The 14,466-nt window shown below is 51.7% G+C and overlaps 5 protein-coding genes across 5 annotated transcripts; 3 read left to right on the top strand and 2 right to left on the bottom strand.

The window, feature by feature from the left end:
* Positions 1-505: 505 nt before the first annotated feature.
* PV08_04117 (uncharacterized protein) lies at positions 506-2,740 on the top strand (the record flags this gene model as incomplete). Its single annotated transcript, XM_016378466.1, has 4 exons — positions 506-906; positions 957-1,431; positions 1,481-1,560; positions 1,615-2,740. 4 exons carry the CDS (start codon positions 506-508, stop codon positions 2,738-2,740), a joined length of 2,082 nt encoding a protein of 693 aa, XP_016237143.1.
* A 430-nt stretch (positions 2,741-3,170) lies between these two features.
* On the bottom strand, positions 3,171-4,280 carry PV08_04116 (uncharacterized protein; the record flags this gene model as incomplete). The annotated part of the gene is made up of 3 exons (XM_016378465.1): positions 3,171-3,790; positions 3,858-4,110; positions 4,170-4,280. 3 exons carry the CDS (start codon positions 4,278-4,280, stop codon positions 3,171-3,173), a joined length of 984 nt encoding a protein of 327 aa, XP_016237142.1.
* Positions 4,281-6,170: 1,890 nt separating this feature from the next.
* On the top strand, positions 6,171-7,532 carry PV08_04115 (phosphoserine transaminase; the record flags this gene model as incomplete). Its single annotated transcript, XM_016378464.1, has 2 exons — positions 6,171-6,875; positions 6,942-7,532. 2 exons carry the CDS (start codon positions 6,171-6,173, stop codon positions 7,530-7,532), a joined length of 1,296 nt encoding a protein of 431 aa, XP_016237141.1.
* Positions 7,533-8,188: 656 nt separating this feature from the next.
* Positions 8,189-9,475, top strand: PV08_04114 (uncharacterized protein; the record flags this gene model as incomplete). The annotated part of the gene is made up of 1 exon (XM_016378463.1): positions 8,189-9,475. One exon carries the CDS (start codon positions 8,189-8,191, stop codon positions 9,473-9,475), a length of 1,287 nt encoding a protein of 428 aa, XP_016237140.1.
* Positions 9,476-10,627: 1,152 nt separating this feature from the next.
* Positions 10,628-13,242, bottom strand: PV08_04113 (uncharacterized protein; the record flags this gene model as incomplete). Its single annotated transcript, XM_016378462.1, has 9 exons — positions 10,628-10,978; positions 11,030-11,109; positions 11,162-11,234; positions 11,359-11,408; positions 11,457-11,559; positions 11,609-11,854; positions 11,907-12,344; positions 12,397-12,946; positions 13,001-13,242. The coding sequence occupies 9 exons, from the start codon at positions 13,240-13,242 to the stop codon at positions 10,628-10,630; spliced, it is 2,133 nt and encodes a 710-aa protein (XP_016237139.1).
* Positions 13,243-14,466: the final 1,224 nt, after the last annotated feature.

Raw genomic sequence — 14,466 nt, 5'->3', positions numbered from 1 at the left:
TCCTTCTGATGACTTTGTTCGCTGAGGACTTGGTTGGATCGACCTCGATTTACGGCAAAACTGTTTCTCCGGACTTGGCACGGTGAAGTGAATTATGACCGACATCATCTGCATTGTACTCTGCTAAATTTCTGCCTCATCTACGCCATACGCCCTTTGCTTGTGCCACTGGGCTGGAGTAGCTATGCAGGACATTTACTGGTACAATGGGGAGCTGTTTGACATTCTCCCTACTAGAGCGCCCCTCTACTCTCAAATCATAATTGCAATCGACTGCTGGCCAGATAGCGTGGTTCACGATGCACAATCATTGGGCGCGTACAGAGTCCAATGCAGGCCATTGCATGTCTCTCGGCAAAGCATAGTCACAAGACGTTGAGCCCGAAGCGCCTTGAAGTCAGCCTTACCAAAGGCCTCAAGCCGAGTTTCTTCTTGGATTGCCCATCGCATCTTTTCTAACCTTTTCATCTCTCGGCCTTCGTTCGACTCTACTGGCTAGCCTGTCATGGCTGAGGCGGTCGGCGTGGTGGCCGCATCACTTCAATTTGGCAAAGTAATGTTAGAATTGAAGGCAAAAGCCTCATCAATTCGACATGCCCCAGAAGAATTGACAGTGGTGTTGGAGGAGCTAGAAGTCACCGAAAACATTCTGCAAACTCTCGCTGATCAAGATCCACTCCTATCTAGTTACGCACCGCCGGCTGTGATACAAAAATGCCGGGACTCCTGTGAGAAGGCCACTGACATTCTCAGACCTGTCTGTCTTGAGCTGTCCAAGGCTATCGAACGGTCTCGATGGCAAGGGTCCATCAAATTTGTGCTCAAGGAGAAATTCATGGAGAAGGCGGCGAGGCGCATCGAGCGGGCGAAGATAAATCTCATGTTAGCGCAGTCAGCAGCTTCTATGTGAGTATGAACAAGGTCTCGACAGAAAGGTCCAATTGATGTTGGCGCAGTGCATTGAGTGCTCTCAGTCTACAGCAGCAGATGACTACACATACACTGATAGCTACGGAGTCCGAGGTCAGAACGGCCAAATTAGTCTCGCAAATTCAACACCGAACCAGGTCATTGGCAATTGCCGACTCTCAAGCAGACAATGCAGATATGTCCCACGATGACGGTGCCGACAAGGAGGAGATGACCATCAGGAAGACGCGGGGAAATCTTTTCGCTCCTTCAAAGAGAGCAAAGACGGCTACCTCTCTCTTGGCTATACAGAGCACATGGCTGGGGAAAAGATTCGAATTCCTAAGAATGCGAATATCCGGACTCACCTACTTCGGCATCAAAACGTACAACATTGTTCCCAGAGGTTCAGCCATTTTCGACGCAGTTTGGAACAATGATATCTGTACTACCCGCAACCTTTTTAACAGACGACAGGCTACTATCTATGATGTAGATCAGGACGGGTGGACGTTACTTCACGTATGTTCCCTGAATTGTGTCCCACGCCTGTGTTGATGTCAGGCTGCAGGAGGCTTGTGCGAGAGCCAACGCCCCAATGATACGGTATCTCCTGCAAGAAGGAGCCGACCCAAACGAGACAACTGCCGGGTAGGTCCCTAGATTTTTCGAATTATCTCAGTAGGAGTTTGACTCAAGATTCAGTCGTATTTCATGTTTTGACGTGGCGAGGTATCTTTATCCACTTGTACATGTCCATGGACATGGGAGAGATGGTCTCGAAGCCGTCCGACATATGACACACCTCCCGGGCTTCCGTGAACTTTTCAAAAATCTTGTCCCACTAGGCTCTCTGCTAACCGTATGGAATGTCAATTGTTCGGAGATGCTCAGCAATGTCATGGCGATAGTCTCCGATCATGGGCACGACATTGACTTTGAAATAAGGCTCAAGATGGCATATAATGGATGCACTTCTCAGAGGCCTGTACAAGAGTTTTGGCAGGTGCTATTACAACAGAAACTGGATTCCACATGTCTGGTCCGCCTGAATGTCGAGGAAACTCAAAATCATGAAAGTCTTGTTGTTCGTCTAGCCCAAACAATGTCAGGTGAACCCATCGATCTTGAAGGCTGGAGGCTGTTGTTGCGCCAAGCTATATCACTTGATGGTATCCGAATTTCGTTCGGACACAGCTGCGGCTCCCCAATGCTACAATACTTGATGTTCGACCTGGGCGAAAGGGCATTTTTGGGCCAGTCGGGCGATCTTGACCACCAGCGACTAACACGTAGATTGCGGAACTGGGCCTACGAAGTCGAACTTGCTGGCCAAGATCTGCAGGTTTATGGCAGCTTGGAGGAAGCCCTCCTCGCTGATATAGACCCAGTGTTTTCTCTTCGTGAGAATGTTAGCGGCAGTGACGTCAAAGTTAAGGTCCTGAAATTCACCTACGGGCCGTCTGCAGAAGACTGGGAGATGTGGGTTACAACTTCCATGGATGAAGCTGCAGCCGACTTTTGGGAGATGTTAGATCCCGATGAGCCGCTGCACCACATTCCAGGATCATGGCCTGAAGCCAATTTGTCGATCGAGAGCAATTCAGAGGTGGAAAACTACCGATGGTATCGTCCAGTGTCAAGGAGAAGGCGTAGTCGTTGGCTACGGTATCTGGGCTTAGGGCGAATGAGTGAGTTCGAAACATTTGGTCCGGATGTCAGAGCCGAAGTCAAGTGGAGTGCGGAAGCGGGAAAACGAACAAAGCAGAGAAGGAAGACGTTCTATCTGGAGAACAATATCACACCACCCTGCAGAGAATACACCAGTTGAACGGCATCTGTCCGGAGTTACCTTGGGAGAGAACCAGATGTGCGATATAAGAGGTGACATTTCAAGTGGCATGGACCTCCTGGAGACTTGACATTCACGGAAGGGCAATGGTTTTCGATTGGGGGTATGTCAAACGGTAAAAGAGAAGGCGTTGCCTGCTCAGTGAAATAGTTTGCGACATTTGAGGCTAAGGACTTCTGTGTCCCGGGAATCTGCTTCTCTCATCGAAGTAATCCAGGAAACGCCCGTGATACTGTAGCTGCATGTCAAGCACTGTATGGCCCTTCACCAGCTTCCAGCTTCCAGTTTCGTGCATCATCGTCCGTTCTCGCGAACCTGATTGTCCCTCGCTGCGGGAGTCTGCGGCACTTGATGGGCATACAGCATGCGCAGTGACCCACGCTAAGCGCATCAACATTCTGCACAACAATCAGAAATAAGAGCCATCTTCGTCGCCTCCGGCACCGTAGTCATCCTCATCCCCCTCGCCTCCATCGAAATATTGTTCGGCATTATAGTCGTTGTCATCCTCGTCGTCCGACTCTTCGAATTCAGAATCCACGGGTTCATCGTCACCGGAGTCATAGTCGTCCTCATCACCACTGCCGTCTGAGTTATCCTCGTTGTGCTCGTCGTCATCGTCGTCCTCGTCCTCGTCGTCAGAGCCTTTGTTCTTGCCTGATTTCCTGCCTGGTGACCTAGGCGTGACTTCGGGATCGGAGAACTCGTCTTCCGCGTCCAGACCTCGCTTCTCGTGCGCTTTCTTCGTTGTGGGGTCCTCCCGCCGCCTCTTCGCCGCCTTGGTGCTGTTTCTGGATCGTCGTGTGCCAGACATCAAAGGATCAGAGTCGTCGGTGTCGTTTCCGTCGTCGTTAGCCCTGGCCTCGTCGTCATCTTCTGCATCTTCAATGACAAGTTCTCGCTTCCGCTTCAAGTTCTTGCGAGGTGCGTTTGTCTCGGCGTCGAAATCGATGTCTGCGGTCTTCCACAGTGGATTCTTCTTGCGTGGGTCGAGTAGCGGCCACAGCTCGTGAGGAAATAGCCGTAGTGCTAATCCAAGTCAGTACTATCCGTCTCCTCTGCTGCCTTGCGCGCCCTCGGGCCAAAGTCGACATACCATACTCTCGAGTGTTGAGGTCGGGAACGGCCTGCTTCTTCTTGTGGTACTTCGCAGTGTATTTTTCCTGGTCGTTGAATGGGTCAAAGCCTGCGCGTTTCAGGACTTTGCCGCTCTTCTCGTCCGCAATACTACTGGGGTCGAGAATAGCATAATATGGCCCATTGCGCGCTCGGCTGCGGAAGGCTATCTGCCGTTTGATTGCTAGATGCTCGTCTGAGGATATTGGCCGAGGAACCGGGAGATCAATTGGCTAAAGCGCAATCAGTCAGCAACCGCCTATTCCACGGCCAGAGAATGGCTGATCCGTACGGGAAATGTCTCTTCAGGTCTGTTCGACACGGTCGGAGTTGCGAGAGATTCTTCATCGTCCCAAGACAAGTCTGGACCTCGTTTTCCGCCGCCTCTTCTGCCCCGAGACATTGTGGCGGTCGTTTAACAGGAGCGTAAAGAGAAGATATGTCACCGGGAGTGGAGGAGCATTATGGATGGCGTTGTCAGCGTTGCTGCAGGTGAGTCTGTTGAAATAAAAAGTGAATGCAAGTGAATGAATACTCAAGTTTAGCGAGCCCAAAATTCCGCGGGCACGATGAATGGTGGGGAACGCGCCCATTAATTTATTTTGTTCATCCATTTAAGGTGCCCGAGGACCCAGACGCGAGGCTGAACAAGGCTGAGATGAAGGACTGCTAAAGCTACCTGGCGTCCTCAAGACATTTGCTTTTGACACTGTCTCCTCATCGTCAATTTGTATTACAAGGCACGGTGTTTCTGGACTGTTAGTTCCTCTGTCAGCACTCACGCTCCCCCCCTAAATGCTACTCTGGATTGCTAGCGATGTCCTTTTGAACGCTCGTGGACGACAGGAAGCAGGAGAAGCATGTTGCGATGCCGACAAGGCTTGAATAGAGACGGGAAGTAGACACTTTTCAAACAGATATGAAGAATCTCTCTAGATTTCCCATTGCAAATTATGTCCATGGACTTGTGTCATCGCCCAAGAACCATCGAGTCGAGTCGAGTCTCCCACGGGGGTCGAGAAAAGGCAGGAACGTTATATCCTGGATGACATTCATCTACAACCCTGTACACCTATCTCAATGCTTCCTCCCTCATCTTATTCTCCATTCCTTGCTTCCTCCTTCGTCTTAATCTCCATTCCTTGCATGCACATTGACTAATACCTCATACTTCAACCTTTCGCATGCTGGGTACTTTGCGCGAGCATCTCTCATTCTACACTTCCCTACTACTTCCCTAAGCACGATCTTCCCCCTTCAGGAGTCCCTCGCTATGCTTCCGTATCTCATACACATCATCATCGCTTTTCTAACGTCGTTTGTTCATCCTGCCCCTAACCCTCTACCGAAGTTCGTCCGCCGCGACGACATAATCTTCCCGTGTCCGGCTGTTGATCAATGGTTCAAAGTCCACACGTACTGGATTAGAACCAGCACCAGTACCGGGTGTATGGCTCTCGAATTGAACACCAGCAACATCTACGCTCTCAATGCCCTCCCGAAGCCTGCTTACACAAGCAAATACTACCCAAATCTCGTCTGCAGTCTCTCTCTCAACCAGTGCGACTGGACCTATAGTCCATTGGGCCTTGTGGGATCCGGAGGCCCCGCTCCAGAATCGGAGGTTGAGGATGCCAGAGCCTGATTGATACAACCTCCACCCGGTTCACGGCCCGGACTGGAGAAGGGTACAGAGGTGTAGGCCGGGGGAGGGGGAAATCGCAACCATTGAGCGTACAATCGAGAAGATGGTGACAGCATCAACAGCCACATTCAAACAAACCCAGATGGAATGAAGGAGGAGTATATGTTATCCCTACAGTGACTCAAGGACGGGACAAAACATGCTTATCGACGGTGGTTGAGGATTTTTGCAGGAGAAGATTTTGCAGGGGCACAACCGTTAGAGAAGCGAAGGGACACATTCGTTGCCGGAGTCCGGGGTCATGAAGGGAAGACAGAAATCTCTTGAGGGCATGGCCAGCATCGTTACATCGAGTAGTCTTGCAAAAAGCCTCCCACTACACTCAAGAAGCGTTTTTTGCATGCCGTCGGTGCTGTACTCAAGCCCTCGCTGTGTTGCTGTCTAATTGGCGGAAAGGAAAATTTCCCCGACACACGCTGAGTCAACGCTTCTTTGGTCTCGATCTTCCCCAGATTTTCGTGCCCTTGACTCATTTTCCGCATAAACAACTTTTCATTTTAGAAATTGCTACAGTCTACGACCTTCCCCAATCCTGGACACTGCGAAGCTTCGATCTCGCTTGTAAATTTCAGCATCAGCTACCCCAAGATGCCTTCTCGCGCAGAGGTCGCCTACTTCGGCGCAGGGCCAGCCCCTCTACCAACCCCTGTCATTGAAGAAAGCGCTAAGGCTTTCATCAATTTCGAAGACACCGGTCTCTCTTTGGCCGAAATCTCCCATCGCTCACCCACGGCGAACAAGATCCTCGCCGACGCCAAACAAGCACTTACAGCGCTTTATGACATCCCAGATGACTACGATATCTTCTTTATGCAAGCCGGCGGGACCGGAGAGTTCAGTGCCGCCTGCCAAAACCTGGTTGGGTGCTGGATCGAACAGCGGCGGAGAAAGGCCGTTGCAGATCTCGGCGAGGGCAAGGATGACGAGGTCCTCGCACGTGTGAAGAAGGAAATCGAGAACGAGCTGAAACTCGATTACCTCGTCACTGGGTCTTGGTCGCTCAAGGCCAGCCAGGAGGCCACACGACTACTCGGCGCAAAGTACGTCAACGTCGCTCTCGACGCGCGGAAAGGCAACAACAACAAGTTCGGCAAGATCCCGGCCGAGAGTGAATGGAAATTGACTCCCAAGGGAAGTGCACTGACGTACATGTGCGACAATGAGACGGTGGATGGTGTAGAGTTCCCCAGCTTTCCCAAGTCCTTGGAGGAGAATGACAGGATAGTTGTGGCGGACATGTCCAGCAACTTTGTGAGCAAGAAGCTCGATGTTTCCAAGTACAGCGTGATCTTTGTGAGTACATGTCATCCACGCCCCAAAAAGGACGACTCGAAAGGGAGGAAGCTAACTTTGACACAGGGCGGCGCTCAGAAGAATCTCGGTATCGCTGGCATCGCGGTGGTGATCATCCGAAAGTCGCTCCTCAGCCTTGTCCCACCGCCGACATTCTTGCACCGACTCTCAGACGTGCTCCCCACTTCAGGGGCGTTGCCTCCCATCATGTTCTCGTTCTCTACGATCGCCGCGAACAACAGTCTGTACAACACCCTGCCCATCTTCAACCTGTACGTGGCCACGCTGGTGCTGCAGAGTTTGGTGTCGACATTCAAGACGGTTTCGGGCCAGGAGGAGGTCGCCAACCAGAAAGCCAAGCTGATTTACGACACGCTCGACGCCTATCCGGATCTCTACCATGTTGTGCCCGATAGGAATGTGCGTAGCCGCATGAACATCTGCGTTCGGATCATTGCCGGCAGGTCGGAAGGCGCCGTGACGCCGGACGACGCAAAGGAGAAGGCGTTCCTGGCCGGTGCAGAGAAGCGGAACCTGCTGGGACTGAAGGGCCATCGATCGGTTGGTGGTATCAGAATCAGCAATTACAATGCCGTGCCCGTTGAGAACGTGCAGAAGCTGGTACAATGGCTGAATGAGTTTGCAAAGGCTGGGTGAGGTGGTGAAAGTCAATACTCGATTGGCTGGTAGCCTTTGCATATTATGACTAGAAAGAAACAGGGATAGGTAGGGTAGATGAAAAGTAAAATACCGGCTGATTCGTGTACACTTCTCGCTCTTCGGGTCGTTCAGTGTGCGGTCTTGTAAGATCTCTCTTGTCGACAGTCAAGCCCTATACAGGTAGAGGTGCTCCGCCTCACCGGTTTCATCTCAGGTCCATGGCACAGTATGTCTCGTAGCCCCCAATGATGTTTTCGCGCTCGATCGACCCACGCAGCCGTCGTACTCGTATCTTTCGGCAAATACTTCCCCTCGGACCACAAATCTCATCTTGTGGAGTTGGCGAATGCGGATACGATCGTTGGATACCAAATCCTCGGCACTCGATTCGTCCCAAACGGGAAGATCTTGTCACGTAAAGGGCGTCGACACCGAATGTCATCCGACCTCCAAGCCCAGTGCTCGTTACATGCGACGCAGCCATGACCAATATGACCTCGCGGAGACGACTTGTTCTTCTGTAGAGTTATTGATGTTATCCTTTGTGTACAATTCATTTCCTGCCTCTACATTCCCATGCACCTCTCTCTCTCTCTCTGTGTGTGTGCGCGTGTCTCTCTCTCTCAGAGCATCCTAACAAATCGTCGATCGCAATGCAGACTCGTCCACCGATTCCCAACCCTGAAGACTACGGCATCGACCTTCGCACAGGCTTCGTGCCCAGCCAGTCTGTAGAATTGCCAGCATACTACGCGCCATGGCGCGACTTGTGTTCGAAGATGCCGGAACTTCTGCAGAAGCAGACGGCCCGCTCGGCGATCGATGCTCTCGACATCCTCGACACCAAGCACCTGGCCACGCTCGCACACTGGCAACGGGCTTACATCCTGCTAGGCTACCTCAGCCAAGCATACATCTGGCAAGACAGAAGCATACCATCGTCCACCGTCCCAGCCAGCGTCGCGGACCCGTTCCTCAAAGCCTGCGACCATCTCGGCATGCAGCCGGTGCTGAGCTACGCCGGCTCATCACTGTGGAATTGGGAACCCAATGGCAGACACCACGACGAGAACCACCACACCAGCGGCACCGCAGCCTCCTCGTGTCCAGACCTCGCAGACTTCAGCACGATCAAATGCTACACCACATTCACCGGCACTCGGGACGAGGACTCCTTCAACCTCGTTCCGTCCATGGTCGAAGCCGAATCCGGCCGCCTCATCCCTCTCCTCTTGAACGCGCTCGACCTAGTACACCAGCACCAAGTCCAGCAGAAACAGCAACAGCCTGGCGTCTTTCTCCACCTCCTCCCGGTCCTGGAAGAATGCACAAGGACATTAACCAAGATGCACGAGATCCTCTCCGTCCTCTTTGACAACTGCGATCCGTCCGTCTTCCACCAAGACATCCGACCCATGCTCGCCGGCAGCGCAGCCGCCGAGGACAAAGGCCTCCCTGCCGGCGTCACGTTCCAGTGTAGTGACGGGTCTCGAGTCGTCGCCAAATGCGTCGGCGCTAGTGCCGGCCAAAGCGCGTTCTTCCAGTTCCTTGACCACATGTTCGGCGTCCAGCACGAGTCAAAATTCCTCGTCAGCATGCGCGCCTACATGCCCCGACAGCACCGTGAGTTCCTTGGCGCCGTGGAAAAGCTGCCGTCGCTCCGCGACATCATCGATGCTCGCTCACCAACACCGACAACAACAACAACTACCGACCGAGATCAGACGCTGGTCACGGCCTTCCACGCAGTGCTTGAAGCGTTCCGACTGTTCAGGACGAGACACATCGCCATCGTTTCAAGGTACATTGTACAACCCGTTGCCGCTGAAGCGAGGAGACTTCGTGCAGAAGGTAAACCCACCACAGAAGCACGAGGCACCGCTGGCTCGAAACCCGTTCCCTTTTTGAAGCAGTACCGCGATGAGACAGTGTTGCGATGAAGAAGAAATCGTTAGGAAGACTCCCACTACCTACCCCTCCTTCACGTTGCACTCGCCGCAGCGCTCTCTGTTGACTGAGAGACTGGACTTCCTGTGGGTTGGATTTTAATATCCAGAGAAGAGCGACGTGTTGCCAATGAAGGTTGTGACTGCATGCTGGAGAGGCTTGACACTAGGCATCATGCACTGTACGCTTGATGGTAATCCGCTCCTAGTGATCAGCAGTCTGTATATGATAGACAGAGCACTTGCATTTGAAGTAGCTTTTGTTGATGAATAGAATCTTGCGGTCAGCAGAAATGATGATGGTATGCCGGTTCGGTTCCATACACCATATCGGCCTGTCACTGCACGTGAATATTCGGAGTGGCCCTGGAACAGAATATTTCAAGTGGCGAACAAATGTATGTTAGCAAAGAAAAGAATTCATCCACTGCAAATCAGGTGGATAAGACGGCGTGTTTGACTCAGTAGTATTGTCAGTGACAATGTCAATTTTTTGGTTAACTAGTTGATCACCCTGTGGTGATCAGACAGGAAAATGACTTTCCATAAGAGCATGTCTCATATGCCATCTCTTCTTTTCTGTGAGAACATGACGTGCAGAGCTCGAAAGACATTCGAAGAGAAATGAAAACTTGGAGTATTAGGGCAGTGGTGACATAACACCAAGGGGTATCGTTGACATGGGGAATGAGGCGAAGGAAAAGAAATGCTCTCAAGCAAAACACTGAATGATGGTGTGCCCAGGATAAAAGGTCCAAGAGCAATCGACCAACCCAAGAGGGTGGCAAGAAACCATCCAAGCCCGCGGGCACGACAGGAATTTCCAGACTTCAACACTGAAAACCTCCCAACAATGTCGACCAACCCGAGTGACCTGAATCTCCGAAGACGTCCAGCGTCACCAACATGTCGAGCTAGTAATGTGGAATGTAACGTCTGATGCGAGGAGGACCTGCATGTACATCGTCAAGGCGAAGACGATTCATGTCCAATTCATTTTCAGCTCCTGGTGTACCGCGATCGAACTGAGAGCGACGACGTCGTTGCTCTTCACGGTATGCTTGGCCTTGCTTAGGAGCGAAAAGTCCTGTGAGAGAGATGGAGTCAGCATCCTGGTTTGGCAAGTGAGAGGGAATCGAGATGTGCTCACGGGAAAGGGCGTGTTCCAGAGAATGGGTCAGAGGGACTCTTGGTATCAACAAACTTGACACGACGAGGCTGTGACTTTGGGGAGGGTGGAGGTGTGTAAATAATGACGTTTCCTGCACGTGCTGGAGGGAGATAGACGCCATGCGCATTGAATCGTCGAGCATGTCTCACACGACGGCGGCGAGGATGGACAGCACGGGGATTGATGTTCCGAGGGCCCATGGATCTGGGGAGATACAGACCGACATGTTCAGCATTTTCGACTGATCGGCGCATCTTGGAGTGGTTGTCGGGCGAAGGAAACTTCTCTTCTTGGCCAGCATCGGGAACATTGCCAGCAATGTACAGCTACAGGCATCGTCAGTCTCATGTGTCTGTTGGAGGACGGACACAGTATACCTTTGGGCGGAATGCTGGGTGCTCGAGCATGACAGATGAGTTGCGGAACTTCTGGACCAAGCAGTCTTTGCCTTGGATTGCTGCAAGTAATCATCAGTGAACTGTTTAGATAAGGTCGAGATGCGCACTCACTGGCATACGACACCTCAGCAACTTTGTCAGAGCTGAAGCAATTCCAACGTTTTCCAGCACGAGCAAGGACGAACTGCGAAAAGTGAGTGAACAAGAGCAGCAGGAAATAGATGAGAAGGGCATACTGGAATGATCGAAGGAGCCTGGTGGCTGTCAGTAGAGTTCGAATTGAAGCCAAGAAAAGAGAAGAAACTCACATCGACAAAGTTGATGAAGGCATAGCCGACATTGCAGTTGTTGGCAAAGTCTGGAACAAGTGAGTCAAGAAGACGACAGGCTTTGAGGTTGCAGTTACCAATGCGAAGGTACATGAAGTCATAGCGACCAAAGCTGGTATGATCGATGATCTCTTTCAGCATTCCTTGATCAACACGATTTGGAATGTTGCGCAACATGATCTGGAGATGGTCATTGAACGTTCAGACAAGCCGAAGGAGGGGAACCCACCGTAGTACGGACGTCCATGCCAGATTGAATTCGAGCAATGTCAACTGCATTGTGATTTGTGTTGTTCAGGCGGCGACCATTGCGAAGGACATCACGAGTGATGGCGTAAGCAAGACGATCGTAATCTTCGTCAACTGGAACAGTGGATCGGCCAGTGATTGAGAGCTGCTCAAATGGTGCATCGACGTCATCTGACTGGAAGACAATGTCTGGAGAGTATGCTTCGGCGTGAAGAACGACACCGCCCTAAAGTTTTGTCAGTCATGGATGCAGAGAGCGAGAGGACAAGGCAACGAACCTCGAGGATGGTACCACTGATGACGTCCTTGGCAACGGGGACAGCGGCAGAGTCGTAGAACTCAACACGGAAATCGCGGCAGTGAAGTTGGGTCGATGGCAAGGTGTGCATGGCCTTGACTTCGCCACATTGAGCAAGGAGACGCTTGATCTCAGCGACAATTGGAGCAGCCTCGAGTTGCTTGAAGTTGGGATTTCCATTGTAGTAGACCGACAAGATGATTTGGCCTTCAAAATCACTGATGTGACTTGGGTTGTAGCCTTGATCCGCAGCGACACCTCTTGGGAATAGAGAAAAGACACGAGTGTGTGGAACGAGTTTGGTAGCGACGTCCCATGCCTTTCTTGCATCTCGAACATCGGAGAATGCAACGGTGAAGAGACCACCAGCAACGACTTGCGAGGCATTGATGGTTTTCAAGGAGGGGAATGATTCAATCTGAAGGCAGTCAGTCTTAATAGCACAGGCGGGATGAATGCAGAAGACAAACCTTGAAAGCTTCTGCAACGCGGAGAGAGCGGAACTCAGCAGGAATACCCATGACTACGAACGCACGAGGGGCTTTTTCATCGGTGCTGAAGACCCCCTCAGAGAAGTGCACATCGTTGATGTATTTGCCGGAAGCATTCGACATGAAGTTCATGTGCTCAACATTCCAGACACCAAGACGGTCGAGGTATGCTTCAATGTCGGTGTCAAAGCGGCCATTGATGCACTTGATTTGCGACACTGGTCGGCGGTCTTCCCACGCGGAGGCTTCTTTTTCACCACGGACCTTCGTGTCTGGGACACTGTCCTGCAGAAGGGTTCTCACGCCAGCAATAGTTCCAAGGGGAGTGAGAGTTTGGTGAGCTCCATGGCCATGACGAGCACTTGGTGGTGGGCCAAAGACATGGGGACGGTTGACTCGAGCGAGGGGGGGAGACCGACGAGCAACAGTTGGCATTGCCGAAAAGGTGTACATGGGTTGGAAGACTCGAGCAGTGGGAGAGAGTTGTGGGCCAGAGCTCATGGCAGGTGCAGTCAGGAAGACATCATCACTGCATATGGTCAGTTGCTGGACGCTCAAAGTATGAAGCAGCAGTAATGCATACCTGGCAGTCTTCGTAGGGGTGGTACGTCTGATGGCATCAGTCTTTGCAGGCTCACGGACTTCCTCCCAGTTGTTGGCATGGCGCTGGGCTGCTTCTTCGACATAAGGCTTTCTGTAGCCAATGTTTCCAGTTGCAGGGGTGAAGGAGGTCAGGTTGGTCGAGGGTGTTCCGTGAAAGGTGGTGTCATGCTCCGAATGAGGGCTTGACGCCGGAGCAGACCCACGAAAGGGAGTTCTCGTCATGACGACTGCACTGGAAAGTAGCCGTTAGTACACGAATGCCACACAACGCATGGAGGATGAGAGAGAGAGATCGGCCACCGCCCACACCAAGATTGGATGCATTCGACTTACCAGAGTCGAATGATGATGCTGTTTGAGCAAGATGTTCGAAAGGAGCGTAGAGCTTGTCGAGAGTAAGAATGATGAATAAAGAGAGGCCAAGGAACAGGAGGCTGGAAGAGAAAATATGGATATTGGTGGGAGGAAATGAAGAGAGGAGAGGGGGAGAGGGGGTTTAAATAGAAGGAAGGAACAGCCCTCACCTTGCTGCTTCCACCGCCCGCCTAAACGGGAACTACCACTTCAATTGACGGAAGAGCAGAGAATTTCCTCGTGGGTCCTGCCTGGATGATGTCGTCGTCAGGAAGTGAGAGGGAGAAGCAGACGAAGACGCTCAGGAGTCTGGATCAGGAAGCCCCGTCTTTTGAATATGACGACACTGCGACGAGCCAAACCCCATAGAAAATGCGTATTATATGCCGTATTCGACGCCGTATTTCACGCCGTGACGACTGTCCGTATTTTTCATCCAAGCACCCCGCGGCCCTCGTCAAGCTCACATACTCTCTCACCAGAACTCATCATTCAATGGCGCCGCGGAGCCCAAGAGAGACCAGCCGCTCAATTAACTTCCATCCAAGATTCCGGCAGGTTCTCCTTCTTCATGCTGCTTTTAGGGGAGAAAAAATGAGACGGTGAGGGAGCTGTAGTGAGCACACAGAGGGTTGGACTGTGAGGAGGTGTGAGAACTCATCTGGAAAGGCCCGTACAGTCCTGTAGGCGTTGTAGGCCCAACCATTTCTCTGGACTTAGCTTTTTGTCCACCAACATGAAGTAAGACATCAACTGTAGAGGTATACCTTCATTCTTTCTTGCTCAGGTCGAAACTTTTTGTATCCATCTCTTCTTAGGGGCACAAAGGCTCTGCAGTCCCCAATGTCCCTCGCGTTGGCGACAAAACACCGCGTTCCTGCAAGCTCATGAAGACTTGACAGCGGTCACTGTTTTATATACATACACGAGAGTTTGGACGCACATGTCTCCAGCCCCTGCTGGAGAGGAGAGGGTCGTTGGCAATATCATATCATCCCCCAGAATGTCAACAATTGATGTCGTTGACGTTCAAGGATCGACAAGCTTCTTTCGCTTGGCATGCCGCTAACCGAAAATCGTTAGCGTGTTTTC

Source organism: Exophiala spinifera (assembly GCF_000836115.1).
Source record: "Exophiala spinifera strain CBS 89968 unplaced genomic scaffold supercont1.3, whole genome shotgun sequence".
Lineage (NCBI taxonomy): Eukaryota > Fungi > Ascomycota > Eurotiomycetes > Chaetothyriales > Herpotrichiellaceae > Exophiala > Exophiala spinifera.
The sequence above is the reverse complement of the archived record's forward strand: the minus strand, read 5'-3'. Positions and strand labels throughout refer to the sequence as shown.